General features: G+C 36.6%; 2 protein-coding genes across 4 annotated transcripts in view; one reads left to right on the top strand and one right to left on the bottom strand.

Annotated features, from left to right (window-relative positions):
- The window catches only part of NHLRC2 (NHL repeat containing 2), a 47,716-nt gene extending 46,532 nt beyond the window's left edge, over positions 1 to 1,184 (bottom strand). The window contains exon 1 of one of the 2 annotated variants that reach the window (XM_088131992.1): positions 842 to 1,184. In XM_088131992.1, coding sequence (XP_087988118.1) covers positions 842 to 1,007 — 166 coding nt within the window. In that variant the 5' untranslated portion in view covers positions 1,008 to 1,184. The remainder of the gene's footprint in view (positions 1 to 841) is intronic. The other variant, XM_088131990.1, reaches the window with a different exon arrangement.
- A 137-nt stretch (positions 1,185 to 1,321) lies between these two features.
- On the top strand, positions 1,322 to 14,716 carry DCLRE1A (DNA cross-link repair 1A). 2 transcript variants are annotated; one of them, XM_025174683.2, is made up of 11 exons: positions 1,322 to 1,641; positions 3,011 to 3,793; positions 4,616 to 5,677; positions 5,789 to 6,172; positions 7,203 to 7,336; positions 7,830 to 7,948; positions 8,089 to 8,232; positions 10,627 to 10,772; positions 11,836 to 11,990; positions 13,066 to 13,207; positions 14,230 to 14,716. In XM_025174683.2, exons 2-11 carry the CDS (start codon positions 3,334 to 3,336, stop codon positions 14,394 to 14,396), a joined length of 2,913 nt encoding a protein of 970 aa, XP_025030451.1. In that variant the 5' UTR covers positions 1,322 to 1,641; positions 3,011 to 3,333; the 3' UTR covers positions 14,397 to 14,716. The 2 variants fall into 2 exon arrangements, with proteins under 2 accessions (XP_025030451.1, XP_025030450.1); XM_025174682.2 differs by having other exon boundaries at positions 4,616 to 6,172.
- Positions 14,717 to 15,704: the final 988 nt, after the last annotated feature.

Raw genomic sequence — 15,704 nt, 5'->3', positions numbered from 1 at the left:
TGTATATATAATACATTTTGATTTCATCCAAACATTTGTCAAAATATCTAAAGTTAAGTGTGGGATAGATGATATGACAAGCAAGTGGCCACAGATGGCTCAAAAATCATACAAAAAAGTTCATCAATGGTTTTTCATTTAACTGGAGAGAGATATCACGTGGAATGCTACAAGGTTCAGTCTTGCCTCCCAAACTTTTCAATGTTTTTATTAATGAGTTGAATGATGAGATTGACAGAATGCTTATGACACAAATTGCATGAGAGCACTAGCACCGTAGGAAAAAAAAATGAAATTCAAAACAATATTGTTAGGTTGCCAAAATGGGCCTAAAAATAACAGAATGAAAATTAATAGAGAAAAATGTGACATTCTATAAGAAGGAAACATATACCAGATGTAAAAGTACAATTTTGGGGATACCTGCCTTGGGTAAAAGTATTACAATGGTAGTTCATTACAAAGCAAATATGAGCCAGCGATGTGATGTGACTGAATTAAGAAAGAGGCAAATGCAATTTCAGGTTGGATCAACAGAAATACAGTCTCCAAATTGTGATAAATAATACTTTTATTTATGATGCTCACTATGCACAATTATTTAAAAAGGATTCAGAGAAATCAGGAGCAGTCCCAGGGAAGGGCAATGAGGATGATCAGGGGCTATGATGCTGACTGCAAAGCACGCTTTTTTTCAGTCATAATAAACCCGCTAAGGAGGAAAGCAAAGCTGTAAGTGGGCAACTAGGAGAAAACTCAAGACTGGAAGAAGTTTGACGGCTCACGCAAGAAGACCCGGGATGAGTCGACGCCCGCCTTAGGGTAGTTGAGCTCTGCTCACCTGCTCCAAACTCGGGAACTTTCAAATCCCGCTCCCAGCCGTCCACCTTTTTCACATGCTGATACACCAAGTTCTCCTTCTCTTGAAGCGTGATCGCATCCTCCAGCGCGTAGTCCAACTGGCTTTGCAAAGGCAAAAGACCGGGCAGGCCGTCAGCCGCCGCCATCTTTCTCTCTCCCTGCCCGCGAGAGCACAAGAAAGAGGGCTTAGGTTTACCGCTCTTCCGTTTGACTTTCGGCACTTTCGAAAGTCAACTGTGTCCGGTCACGTACCAAAAAAAAAAAAAAAAGCATCCCAAATGTTAAAATACTGTCGCCCTGTATTTTCATGCCAAATAAAACTTTGGACCAAAAAGGTGTCATTCCCTTGTATGTGACAGTGCTGTCCAAAAAGCACGAGAAATCACACATTCGACAACAGATACCCGGCGGTATTTTTGTTTCACCTTCACAGATTCGCAAAAAACAAATTTGAATTTGCTGGCGAAGCAAGCGTGGGAATGTTTTTCTGGCCCTGAAAGATATTAAGATAGTATTTTTTAAAACGTTTTGGCGAAACGGTAGGGAGGTCAGACTCAGTTGTAGTGAAAGCGCGGAACTCATTGGAACGGTAGAGGAGGAAGAAGAAAACAGCCGCCAAGAAGGGGATGAAGCGTTTGCGGTAGCTGCGGCGGCTAATGCTCTCAAAGGTGTGAGGAATTGGGATGGGCCTGCTTCCTAAGTAGAAGAAACCTGCGGAAGTAACTTGCACCGTTTTCTGGTGCAGAAACACTGACTTCGGACGAGTAGGTCTCTTGAGTGGTAAGGCTATTCATTTCAATGCGGGTATAGTCCAAAGGCCAAGGACGTGTTTAATACATGAATTAACAAAATCTACCACTTACTCCATAAGGCTGAAGTTCTGCCCACATTTACTTGGGTTAAAACTAAACTGACTAAACAAGTATGGGAGTAAACCATAAGGCTAAACACTTTGCTGAATGCAATGCGATTTAGTTACAAATAAGAATACTTTGCACAGAACTTTGCTCCTGGAGAGAAAATTAGACAGCCGCACAGCTCCTTTGCCCTGGCTGTAAGATGGCACGGCTACCAGTCACTGAGGGCATGTCCTCACACAAAGTATCCCTCTTGGTGCCTGCCTGCCTGCCTGCCAGTGAGGGAGGCTGAAGCTGGATCAAAGATATTGGGCAAGAAACTGGTATTTTCCAGTGGGAAATAGCAGAAGTCTCTGCCATACAAACTTTCTGATTTGTACGGAGGCAAAGCCTGAGAGAGAGAGGTCAACACTCCAGGCATTCAGCTCGTCCGCTGCAGGACTACCTGCTCTGTCCGGCCACAGTGATTGGTACTTCTGTGGCCTTTTCTTTGGCTTCTGGAGAGCACAGAGACTTAGTTGGCAGCTCAAGTTTTCATTCTTTTCTTTCTTGGGCTTCAGTAATGCTGAAATCATGAAAGGTATTCCACAAGAATGTTTCCCACTGGTAACTTCCGTCACCTTCCACCATGGTGACTATCATGGTGGCAGCAACGGTGCTGTCCAGCAAACAAGGATGGGAATCACTGTGGTGAAAGAAGGCATGGGATTCACATTTGGAGAATTGGGGGGAGGCAGGCAACAGAAAAGGGGACCCCCCCACCTTCCTGCTTATCACTTCGTCAACAACAGCAGTGGAAACTCTTGTCCTGCAGCAGCTTTGGTGGCCTTGTTTTCAAGGCAAGGCAAGGAAGAACCACTGGGGTGGCAGCTGTTTTCTACTTCCCACCTGTATTGAGGACAGAAAAAAAGCACATCATCAGGGATGTGGGGAAAAGCCCTTGGTTTTCTTTTCAGCATGAGGAAGTTCTTGAAGACAAAGATAGATGGTATAACATTTATGACATGGCTTGTCTTGGGAGAACATGGGGAAAAAGGAGAGAAGAGAGAAAACGCTCTTGCTTTTCTGAGGCTAACCCTTAAAATGTGTTCAGACATATTGCAATGTAAGATGTTATAAAATGAAGTAATAATGCAGTGTTTATTGGAATTTATGTGAAATTTGGATTCTGCTTTTCAGTTCAGAGGACCAGCAGGAGACATGATTCTTAGTATTTTTGGAATATTTTGAATAATTTCTAAATAAAGAACTGTTGAAAGAATTTTTTTTATTATTATTATTCTGTATTTCAGGATCACAGAGGAAGAAAAGTCAGAAGAACAGTTCTGAGATTCTCTAGTCACGTTTCTCAAAATTAAGATAATTAAAAACTGTCCTCATGGCTAGAATTGTAGATTCTAATCTAAGTGCACTTTATTTTAATATTTGAAATCTGTCATTGCACTCAAACTGAAAACCCCAGTTTGTATTTATAACATTTATATGAATGGCATAGTGTGATGCTTAAAATGGCAGTTGATATTTATTATTTTATAAGTGTAGTAAAATAATGCGACTGAAATCATTGAAGCATTATTTTACCTAAAGAAGATATCTCCTTCGTTAATGGATTGTCATGTCCGAAGATGGTCTTTTGGAGGAAGACATTTGGGAATATAAATCTATCAGGAAGCAAAAGCCAATAAGCCAACATTCAGAAGTCATTGCTACCAATATACAAAAAGCAAAGGTTGGAAATGATAAATCACGAAGAAATGACAATAGAAATGATGGGAAAACACCCAAAGGAAAAGAGGCCCCTAAGAAGACAAAGCAAAGGCCAAGAAAAAGAGGTAACCAGACCCCCTTAAAGCCAGTTTTTTCCAGTGATGATCCTATTAAACTGTCACAGGAAGGTCTGTCAACAACTTCAGCAAAAGAAACAAAAATCTGCGAGAGGCAAAACTCTGCAAAAGCCAGACCAGTTTTTGAGGGGTATTGCCCAAGTTGTCAAATGCCATTCTCTTTATTGTTGATCGAGACACCTCAGTGGCACGTTACAGAATGTTTGGATGTCTCAGGAACTGCTGAGAAAGGTACAGTTTTAATGGGAAATAAGGGCCCTTCTACTTTGTTTTTGAAAACAGGCTATGTTCCTTTAAGAAATGTAAACAATATATTCTTTTTCATCATGCAACTCAGTGTCTGAAAAATATTAACCTATTAGATTTCTGGTTCAGTCTTTCGATTAACCAGAGACCAAGGCTAAGAAAATGGCAACCATACATTCAAACAAATCTTGCTAGTCTTTGGATTAATTCTAAAAACAAACCAGATTTTTGGAATTATAGTTGGAAATACAAATGAAGTAAGAAGCATGTACCAAATTTTAGAGAACAAAATTCTGTACAAAATGTCTGGTTGAATAAAGAAAGGCTATGATGAAATTAATTTTTTTTTTTTTTTACAGAGAATAGCTTACCAAATTAAAAACAATTGCAGAGTGTTCAGTAAAATATAACAACTCAATTCCAATTGTCATTATTTGAATTTGAATACTTTCATTTTAAAAGAAAAACACAACCTATTGATGTTTATTCAGCAAAGTATGGCTAAGTATGATGTGTGAATCTGGTCAAGTAATTCAGAAAATACACATATGCCTGTAGTGAAGTATTTTTGCTACAAATTGTATTATGTTTCCATCAGGCATTGTACTGAATGGTTTACTTTCTCATAGATAAATTCAACTTGATGAAATAAAGGGAGGATATAAAAAGTTGTCTGCATTAGCCATGATGTTTTGAAGCTTAACTTTCAGGATATTTACATTTTTCAATAAATCTTCTCAGGTTCTGCATATGTGCACAGCTGTATTCAAAATACATTTTCCTAACACTTTTTTCCTCTTTTGTTAGAATGTCCTGATGGTGTCTTGTGCTCTTCAGTCATTCCTTCTCATTACAAACGCTACAGCCATTTCCAACTTGCAGCAAGCAGAGCACAGGACTCTACTTCTGCATTCTCCTTATCTAGTGCAGAAAATAATTTCATTAGACCTGGTGCTGCTTCATGTAATGAATTTAACTGTAGAGTATTCCAGGATATGAAGGTCTTTCAGAGTTTGGAAAAATCAAAACAGTCTCTTCTGTTACCAAAAGAGAGTTCAAAGACTATGGATTCCATCAATATAACCAACATCGTGGCTTCATCTTTGGGAAATATTAAAGAACCTGAACATACATTACAGTATATAGATGGAACAAAGCGGGTTGAATGCCTTAGTCCTTTTTCTCAAGAAACTGGAAGAACTGAGAAGCTGGACAGTCAGCTTTGCTCTTTTCAGCAGAATACCTATGTCTCAGAAGCTGATTTGAATGACAGTGACATTTCTTACTCTCCACTTCATACAGATGAGGAAAATGCTACAGAAACAGACGAGGCAGACAAGGAAGCATTGGAGAGGAAGGTAGCAGTAGCAAAGATAACATGTAAAAAAAATCTATTTGATACCAGAAATTTGGAAAGTCAAAGTAGAACTGTTGGAAGTTTATCTAATAGACCACAACAGATGCAATTTCAGCATAAAAGTGTTAAAATGATGCAATATGGAACAACAATCAATGAACCCTCTGAAATTTTACCGGCAAGTATGGATGGAACATCTAAGCCTCTCCCCCAAAAGAGCATGCATAGTAACATTGGCAGTTCAGCAAGTTTTCTTGATCAGCTGAAATGTCCCACAGGAGATTTCAGTTTAAGAAAAGCTGAGGAAGAGCTTGACTGGCTTAAAATGAACTCTTCTAATTTTAATGCAGGTGACTGTGGGCAGGGCAGCTCTAATGACAGTTATTGGCTCTCTGCAGGTTCTGCTGTTAAGGATCTAGTGCTTTCTTCAAAATCTGAAAAAGGGGCTCTGCAGTCATTCCAGCTAGGTCAAAGTGAGGTAGAAGAAAAGCTCAGTAACTTAGATATTAAAGGTAAGACTGTTATTCATACATGCAGAAATAGAGTGGTTCAGCACAATTTATGTTCAGAAAAAGACGAAGTATCTTGTAATAGTATAGCTATGTCTGTTTTTCCTGGTACAGTTTCTGAAACACAGCAGTCCATTCCTGCTACAAACACTAAAGTCCAAACCACTCCTCCCAAACAGCTAAAACAAATGGACATTGGTGTTTTCTTTGGGTTGCAACCAAAAGTAAAAACTGAGAATATCCCAAAGAAAAATCTTGAGGAAGCTGTGATTATGAATCTGTCAGCTGCAAATGGAAAAAAGCTCATATCTCGAAAGAGGAAGGCTGAAGGATCAGTAGGAGACTCTGATGCAATCACAGAAAATTCAAACATTAAGTATGATACTCCAGCAGGTAGAACATCTGGTGGACAGAGAAGGCAGAAAAAAAGATACAGAGAGTCATGTCCTGCTGAAGCTGAAAGAAAAAAGCAGTGTCCCTTTTATAAGAAGATACCAGGTAGTACTCTATTTATTTTGTAAGAAAATAATTTAGGATTGTTGGTTTTTCTTCATTGCATTGCTACATTTTCTCCTAAAGAATGTAAAAATACCCTTTCAATATATAAGTGAAATAAATTTTGAAAACTTACTTCGCTCACTTAAAGCCGTGTGGTTTTTCTATATTAAAAAGTTATGTAATGAAACTTCAGCTTTATGATCCTATAGAAAATTATTCACAGGTAAATTATATTGCGTTCAGTAGGGGTTATTCCTTGTTAGCAAGAGTAGGATTGCAACCTATTTATTGAAATGTGAGCATTTTTTTAATGGCAGGAGTAGCCAATATAAATCTTATTTTGTAAAGAAATATGTAATTAAACAATAGTAATGAACAGTTATTATATTTTTTGGCAGAACAGGGCTAAGAGAATTACAGAAAACCTTTTAAGGATGTAGGGAAATAAATGTATTTAAATTGTGCTATCATCAATGAAATTTAATAAGGCTGCAATCTTGTACATACTTGGGAGCGAATACCACTAAATTCAATGAAACTTGCTTCTGAGTCAACATGCATAAGATTGTACTGTAAGTTCTTTAATATGTTATTCATACCTATTGATTATAGCTTTAAAGAAAGTGTTCCCATATTTTTTGCTCTCCAGATATGTATAATTACAATTTCCAGAAAGCCCAGTAAGTATATTAATTAACCCTCCTTTTATTTTCACTTAAACTTAAGGAATCGAAACATGGTTAGTAGTACTACTTTTCTGAGCAGTAACTCTTACTGTTTTACAGCAAACTCAAGAAAGTATCCTCAGGTAACTTAAAAGACTTAACATATATTCTGGCATAATCTTCTGTGATTAACACAGAAATGTGAACTTTGATGTATTAGCTTGTAGTTCACAAAAGCTTATGCCATAATGAGTTTGTTTGCCTTTAAGGCTGCAGAGGATTCTGTTATTCTAGCTGTAGTAGTTGGCTTTGGCAGTTGCACTGTGTAAGAAATGACTGCTTGCTCTTTTACTGATTTGTTACAGGCACAGGTTTTGTAGTAGATGCATTCCAATATGGAGAGATTGAAGGATGCACGGCTTATTTCCTTACCCACTTCCATTCTGATCATTATGGTGGCCTAACTAAAAAGTTTACATTCCCAATATACTGCAATAAGGTACGTTTATTGTGGGCCTATGTGTGACATAAGTAAGATACATCTTGTCTGTACAGATGATGTTAATAATCCTATGGAATTTTAACTAGAACTAATTCCAACTAATTTGAAATATATCTATCTTAGTCAACAAATCATGGTGGCCATGAGTTGCATGAATGCTTTACATCTGTGTCAACATAAAGTTATTACTGCCACTGCTAAATTGTTAGACTTCTCCCCCCATTCAACCAGTGTTTTGCTGTTCAGGATCTGTAAGGTATAATGGTGAGATAGAGAGATCAAGTGTGGGAAATGGGAACTATTGTATGGCTTCAATCAGTATAGACTGTAACTAAATGCAAATCATGTATGCAACAACTGTTTTTCCCCTTTTTCTTCTCTCCTTATTTGTTCATTTACCATCTTGCCTAATTAAGAGTTCTTGTAATTAGCACCTAATGAAATTGATACAACAGGTGTAAATAGCTGCAAAACACTTTTTGTCCTTTAGATAACTGGAAACTTGGTAAAGAATAAACTGGGAGTGCAAGAGCAATATGTCCATATCCTGCCAATGGATAGAGAATGTATAATAAATGGCATCAAAGTAGTGTTGCTTGATGCTAATCAGTAAGTATTTTTGATAAAGTCAATGTACTGTATAGTAATTAAAATTATTTTATTAATTGGAGCCAAAAATGGTTGTTTTGATTTTGAATTCAAAATGTCTTTTCTCCTTCACTTTCTCTCTTCATTCATTCTTTTGGCAGTTGTCCTGGTGCTGCAATGATCCTTTTCTCCCTTCCAAATGGCACAGTAATATTACATACAGGCGACTTTAGGGGAGATCCTTCTATGGAGTGCTGTCCTTTCCTGAGTGGTTGGAGAGTTCATACTGTTTACTTGGATACAACGTAAGCTTTTATTTATATAATTAGAATACTGGGGCTGGGGGGAGTACTTTTCAAAGTACAAAAATGCGTCAGGGCAGAATCATGGAGTTGAAAGGGATCATCAGAGTTATCTAGGCCAAATCCCTGCTCAGTGCAAGATCCACTAGAGCAGGGTTCCTCAACCTCAGCAACTTTAAGATGGGTGGACTTCAACTCCCAGAATTCTCTAGCCAGCCATCTTAAATTGGAATTCTGGGAGTTGAAGTCCACCCATTTTAAAGTTGCTGAGGTTGAGGAACCTTGCACTAGAGTATGCCTGACATATGACCATCAGCCTCTATTGGAAAACTTCTTGGCAGAAAACTTACTACTTCATGTAGCAGCCTGTTCTCCAGGCTGACAGTTCTTAGAGCATTCCTCCTGATGTTTAGCCTGAACATCTGTCCTTGTACTTTTAACCCTCTGGACATTTCTATTCTGGGACAATAGAGTACAATTCTTCTCTTTCTTCTGTGTGACAATTCTTTAGGTATTTGAAGACAACTGTTAAGTCTTCCTAAGTTAGCATTTCTGTACACTGTGCCCAGATCCTTTAACCATTCCCTGTACAGCTTGGTTTCCTGATAGCCCTCCTCTGAACTTATACCTGTTTCTCACTGCCCTTTTTGGGTGCCAAGAACTGCACACAATACTCCAAATGAGGTCTGACCAAAGCAGAGTAAAATGGAACAATTACTTCCGGTGATCTGGGCTCTGTGTTCCTATTAATGCATCCCCAGATAGCATTTACTGTTTTTGCAGCTGTATCACACTTCTGGCTCATGTTTAAGATCCCTTGCCCAAGTACTACTGCCAACCCAGATCTCCCACTATTCAGTACAAATGATGAGGATAAAAATTAAGGAAATGTCTTCAATGAACTTACCTTAAATTTACATTAGACTACATTGCATTTTAATACTATTGTATGGTAGCATATTGTTGCTTTGTTATGAAGTAGAAGATGCTTATGAACCTAGATGAATCCTATCAATGTATTTCCTGAATCTGCATGATTATTCACTGTACAGATGTGTAGAAGTTCACTCTTCTAATCACAGGGAGTGAGAAATAAGGAACTAAAGCAATTGTTATTTGCCTCTTTGCTTTTTCATTCATCTTAAGATGTGATGTATATCACTTCTCATTATTCATTTTAAGTTTCAAAATATAGGACGATCATTCTGTAGAAAAACAAAATGCAGAGGTGTGTGTATATATATATATATATATATATATATATATATATATATATAAAACCTCCCGTATCACTCTTGATATTCCTGGATCATCGTAATACCAACTAATTAGTTTTCACCCATCCAATAATTTGTAACTAACTAATAGTATTCTTTTGGTATAGATTATGTCACTGAAAGTAATATCATCCTGCTCTGGCAGTTGTATAATTTCTTATGCACAAGTCAGTTGTGTCCTACTAATTGAGACAACGGCATATTTGTTAGCACTTATGGATAAAAAAAGCACATTGAACAAATTATGGACTGATTTAAAAATTGTATCCAAAGCAGTTACCTATACATCTCTCACTAATGTTAGATTAAGTACTAGGTAATTAGCTCATTTTGTAGAAAAATGAATGTATTTGTACTAGTCTCAAAGGTTCTTTTTATCACAAGAAATATACAAAATAAAGAAGATTGGAAGGGACTTTTACATTTAATCCCCTCCCCCCGCAGAAGTATGATTGTTGTGTTCCACATGTTTGTATATTGGCAGTGGAGCTGTAACAACTGGTGCAAGTGTACTAGTTGTTCCTTATACTAGAAACTTTAACCTTGGCTTATTGTCATCCCTTTGAATTTGATAAAATTCATTAAATTTTATCTTGATATATCTTCATGATATATTTATCTGTTCCTGTAAATACAGGTAGTCCTCACTTAATGACCATAATAGGGACTAGAAAGTTGGTTGTTAAGTGAGGTGGTCATTAAGCAAGTCATGTGTCTGGGACTGATATTATAACCATTTTTACGACTGTCATTAAGCAAATGACTGTGGATGTTAAGCAAGTCATGTGGCCAATAAACAAATCACATGGTTGTTAATGGACTTTTTTTGCTGGAATTTGCTTAACGCCAATGTGATTCACTTAACAACCATTGTAAAAAAGTCACAAATCGCAATCATGTGACCACAGGGGGTGGTGCAACAGTTTGCGATGGTTGTAAGTGTGAGTACAGGTTGTAAAGCACTTTTTCCAAGGCTGTTGTAACTTTGAACTGTCATAAGCAAATGGTTGTTTAGCAAGGACTACCTGTAGAGCAAGTGGAAACCATTCGATAAAGGTTTATTTCCTTTTTTTCCATCAAAGCTGAGTTTTCTAACATGTCTTTTGTTTCTTTTTCTTAGATATTGTAGTCCTGAATACACTTTTCCTTCGCAGCAAGAAGTGATTCAATTTGCTGTCAGTACTGCCTTTGAAAGAGTGACTGTAAACCCACGAACATTAGTTGTTTGTGGAACATATTCTGTTGGAAAAGAAAAAGTCTTTCTAGGTAAAGGAGAGACTCTTCTAGTTAGAACTACAAAGATACTGTATGCCATATATTTGAGCTAAACCCAACATTCAGCACAATTTAATTTCATGTTTCTACACGTTACTTTCACAAAAATACCGTAGCTCTAAAACACATTAGACTTCTTGGCAAAGAGTGCAGAGACAAAGCAGTGTATGACATGAACTGACTGGTGATTGTTGCCCCATTTTAATAATGTTATAATTTACAAATGCTCTGGTGATATTAATAGCCTTGTAAATGTAAGGGACTTTTTCAGCTTTTAACCTCAGCTTCTTGGTATGTGGGGTAACTTTCCAAATGCAATGTAATTTATTTCCATGCTAAGTTGGAAAGAGTTGAAACATACATGTCGGTCTTCCTAAAAATTATTATCTGGAACTAAATGAATCTTTTAGCCACTTTTGGAACCCTTCATGGTCTGTTCTATTACTATTCTTAAGCAGGCAAGTAGATATTTTTAGTTGAACAAGAAAGAATAAATTAGTGCAATTTGAATGATTTTTAAAAATATGTTAAAGGTTTGGTACCCTCAAAATTTTTTATAGTTGAACAAGAAAGAATAAATTAGTACAATTTGAATGATTTTTAAAAATACGTTAAAGAAAGGTTTGGTACCCTCAAAAACAACATAAAAGCTGTCAGCTTCTGTCTGAACCTTTCACTTATACCTTAGCTATTCTTTATTTAAAATCTGAAGGTGAATCCTGAAGCCTCAATATGAAAAAAAAACTGACTTTGTCACAGTTTGTTTATTGCCCATCTTCATACAGTTTGATGAACTGGCAGACAGGAAGAGCAGATGGTCAGACTGGAGGAATGTTTTACTAATTTAGTCAAACTCCCTGTGAATCCTCTCCACCCCTATTGGATTAGTATAATTTTATGAGTAATCAGAAGATGATGTGTAATTTTGTGTAAACATATAGGCAAATAGTACCTTTAGGAGGTTATCTTAAGTGAAAGAAATATAAAAAGTAACCTTATATTATTTTTTCCTTCTTCCATTTTCACGGTGTCACCTTTTGTCCTAACCCTGCAGCTATAGCTGAAGTTTTGGGCTCAAAAGCAAGCATGTCTCAGGAGAAATACAAAACCCTACAATGCTTGGAATCGGCAACAATAAATTCCCTCATCACTTTGAACTGGAATAATACCTTGCTACATCTTCTGCCTATGATGCAAATTAATTTTAAGGTAAGATTTAAAGTTGAATCCCTGAATAAGAAGAGTCATAGAAGTTTATCATTTTACTTTAATATATTAATTCTTCCTTACAATTGCTGTAAATAAGACCCAGTATAATTTACATGATCTATGTAATCTCTGTTTAATAAAAGTTTATGATGCAAGCAAGATGGCATTTGTTCAAAGACTTTAGGTCAATGTAATTATTTCTTCTAGTTTTAGGTATGATGTTGCTATGTTTCTTTTGCTTTCCAAGGAATTTCATATCTTGCAGAAGCCAAGTTGAGAATTTATTTAAAGTAAACGTTTCACCACAATATATAATTAGATTTTCATAAAATATACCATTAACTTTCAGAAACCTGGTGATTGCAAGGCTGAATCCTTACAGGCTAATCTGAAATATGTTTACTCCGAAGTCACGGTAGTCCCACTGATTTCAGTGGGAAAACCAAAGTTATTCCAGTTTGAACAGTTAAATAATTTACAGTTAGTTCTTTATCTTTAAGTTAAAGTATATGGCTAAGTATTGCATAGAATTGTGTATTAAAAGTAAACATTGCAGCTAAATAGCACATATACTGCTTTGTATTTGCTTAAGGAATATTTCAAGTAGTTATGAAGTTTGTCTCTGTACTAAATAGAATATATGATCTGGTTTCCTGTTGGTCTTTTTACTGGATACTGCTGATTTAACAGTATTTATTGGTCAATTTGTGTCATTGTGTTTTTTTTTTAATTGTGACATATTTTTTGAAACTCACTGCACCATTTTCAAATTCTCTAATGAACTACTAGTGGAAAATCCTGAATTAATATTCTGACAGTTCATCATGAATTTCCTCCAAATGGTAATTCAGAGCATATAGATGAAACTCTGATCATTATTTGGTGTTTGTGTTCACAGCAGGAATGCTGAAAATTTATAAAACTGTAATAGTTCTCCCTTTTCTTTTAAAAGTTTTTATCCTTGCATATTAACAATATCCACAAAATGTATTGTCATTATCCTTATTAGAAAACTCTTATCTAAAAGATATTTATTTTAAATTTGACATAACCAGGTATTATTTTCTGTCTGTAGAATTTGCAGAATCATTTGAATAAGTTCTCTGAGAATTTTGATCATATTTTGGCTTTTAAGCCCACCGGGTGGACATATTCAGATGGATGTTGTTCTCTGAGTGATATCCAACCTCAGACAAGAGGAAATATCACTATATATGGTAACATAATTTCAAATTATTTAATATGCTTAATTATCTTCTGTTAGTTTTTCCATTACAGGTTGGAAACAAATAAGCCAGGAGCTGGTCTAGAAGTTAAAGAGATGTAAAATAAATAGAGGGTGTTGTATCTCATCTTTTGTAAAACATTTAGAGGGCATAAAAATTAGGGATGGAGGAAGTCCGTTTTCCTTCCCAGCTATAGGCTTGGATTCAGAGCGACACTTCATAAAAATCAACTTGCACTAGAGGAAGAAGTAGAGAATTTTATTTTCATTATTATAATACCTTTTCTCCCCATCTTCCTCCCTATGCTTCCTGAAAAAATGCTGTAGAGGACTAGGTGTCCCCTGTTTCAGTGTGAAAGACTACCCGGGAAGAAGATGTCATTTAGAAGTCTGTCAAAACTTACATTTCAAGATTTCAATTTATTTTAACCAGAATAAATCAATCCTTTCATATGATATTAATACTAAAAAGTGTTTGAAGTCAGACTTGAGGATAGGGATAGAAAACATCCAGAAGAAGGAACGGCAGAAGAAATTACAACTGTAATTTTTCGAACAGGATTAACTGTATGCATCTCAGAATATCTCTTTACATTGATCAGAGATAGAACCATATTATTTGTCATACGTACTTTAATAATGGAGTAGATAGGCAGATGTTTAGATTGTTCCACATTACATAACCAATAACATTTCTTGAGGAAACAGTATTTCTTTCATGGTCTTTCACTGTTCATAATGTATTTTGTTATTTCCAGTGTTTCCTGCTACTGCTGTTTCAGCATTCTGATAGGTGCAATAAATTATTAAATTAAACCAAAAAATAATTTAATCTGAAGCAGAATTAACTGTAAAGATAAAAGCTAGGTAATTTTCTGCAGAATTTAGCTTGATGCTCAGTATGTAGATTATACTGAAATTTAGTTAAAACATTGGTTTCAAGTTTAGCAAAGCATGTTATGCTAAATTTCAGCTGCTCATACTGTCTATTTTTCTATGTTGTTTTATATGCAGGGATTCCTTACAGTGAGCACAGCAGTTTCCTTGAAATGAAACGATTTATTCAGTGGTTGAAACCTCAGAAAATTGTTCCTACTGTAAATGTAGGAAATTGGAAAGCTAGACATGAAATGGAGAAGCATTTCAGGGACTGGAAGATGGAAGTTGCAGAATGGAATTAAGAAGTGTAAGATTTTTACTACAATAATTATATGCCTTAAATTCTGAAAAAATTTTCTCCATTGTTCTTTGACTCTGACTCACATGGAAACAATGGAGCAAGTCAACAGAACATGCTGTATTTACAGAATTTACAGAATCCAGAAGATATACACGGACCTCAAAAAATGAAATCAAGCAATATATAGTCATTAATGTTTTTACATTTTATCTTCATTTATTCTATTTAAAAAATAAATAAACCACCTGAAATACAGTTTTGGTAAGTGTTACAGTCTTTTAATATGTATTGTCGAAGGCTTTCAGGGCCGGCATACGATGGCTGGGGTGGGTCTTCCGGGCTGTGTGGCCGTGTTCTTGAAGTTTTGTTTCCTAACGTTTCGCCAGCACCTGTGACCAGCATCTTCAGAGTGCAGGAGCACAGACAGGAGCAGTTCTCTCTGTGCCCAGGGTGAGTTGACCCTTTTGTGGGTATTTATAGAGATCTGAGGGGGGGGGAAGGGGGGATTGGGTGTGTGTGTGGGGGGGTTGAGTTACTGAGTAGCTGCTTGTTTTGGTGTCAGCATCTGTGTGTATCTTCCTGGGGATTAGGCAGGGTTTTTTCTTCTATTGAATTGTTAATGAGGGGCTGCTGGGGGTGATTAGCAAGTTCATTGTGTGAACTGTTCACATGTCCTGGTGGTTGAGCTGAGTTCCTTGACCTTTTGCAGGCTGTATTTTTCTTCAGGATTGGTAGCCAGGTTTTGTTGATTTTTAGACTCTCTTCTTTTTTATTGAAACTGTGCTGGTGTTTGTGAATCTCAATGGCTTCCCGGTATAGCCTGGTATAGTGGTTGTTGGTGTTGTCCAACCCACCCACACAGACTGGTACCTACACAAAAACTCCAACCACCACCCACGTCAGAAAAGAGGCATTATCAAAACCCTCATGGATTGTGCCAATCGGATCTGCGAAACCCAATTCCTAAACTCTGAACTTAACCACCTTAATTGGGTCCTACAAGCGAATGGCTACTCCAAAAATGAAATAAAAAGAGCCATCAAACCAAGAAAGCAACATACGACTGAAGAAGAAAAACAGCCACCCACCAACAAAGTATTTCTGCCCTATATCAAAGGGGTCACAGACTGCATGGGAAAACTGATGGAAAAACACAATTTCCAAACAATCTTCAGACCCACCAGAAAAGTACAAGAAGTGCTAAAATCAGCAAAAGACAAAAGGGATCCCCTCACCACCGCAGGAATATACCGCATACCATGCAGTTGCTGGCAAGTATACATCGCGACCACAAAACGCAGCATCCATA

Source organism: Python bivittatus, unplaced genomic scaffold (genome assembly GCF_059951505.1).
Source record: "Python bivittatus isolate LINGU-HERP-01145 unplaced genomic scaffold, Pbiv_v1 ctg000980_np1212, whole genome shotgun sequence".
NCBI lineage: Eukaryota > Metazoa > Chordata > Lepidosauria > Squamata > Pythonidae > Python > Python bivittatus.
Note: the sequence above shows the minus strand (reverse complement) of the source record. Positions and strands in the feature narration are given on the sequence as shown.

Excerpts from the sequence above, each read along its gene's own strand:
- DCLRE1A (XM_025174682.2), top strand. The coding sequence starts at position 3,334 with ATGTCCGAAGATGGTCTTTTGGAGGAAGACATTTGGGAATATAAATCT. Across the intron at positions 3,794-4,615 it reads CTCAGGAACTGCTGAGAAAG|AATGTCCTGATGGTGTCTTG; the intron begins GTACAGTTTTAA and ends CTCTTTTGTTAG. Across the intron at positions 6,173-7,202 it reads CTTTTATAAGAAGATACCAG|GCACAGGTTTTGTAGTAGAT; the intron begins GTAGTACTCTAT and ends GATTTGTTACAG.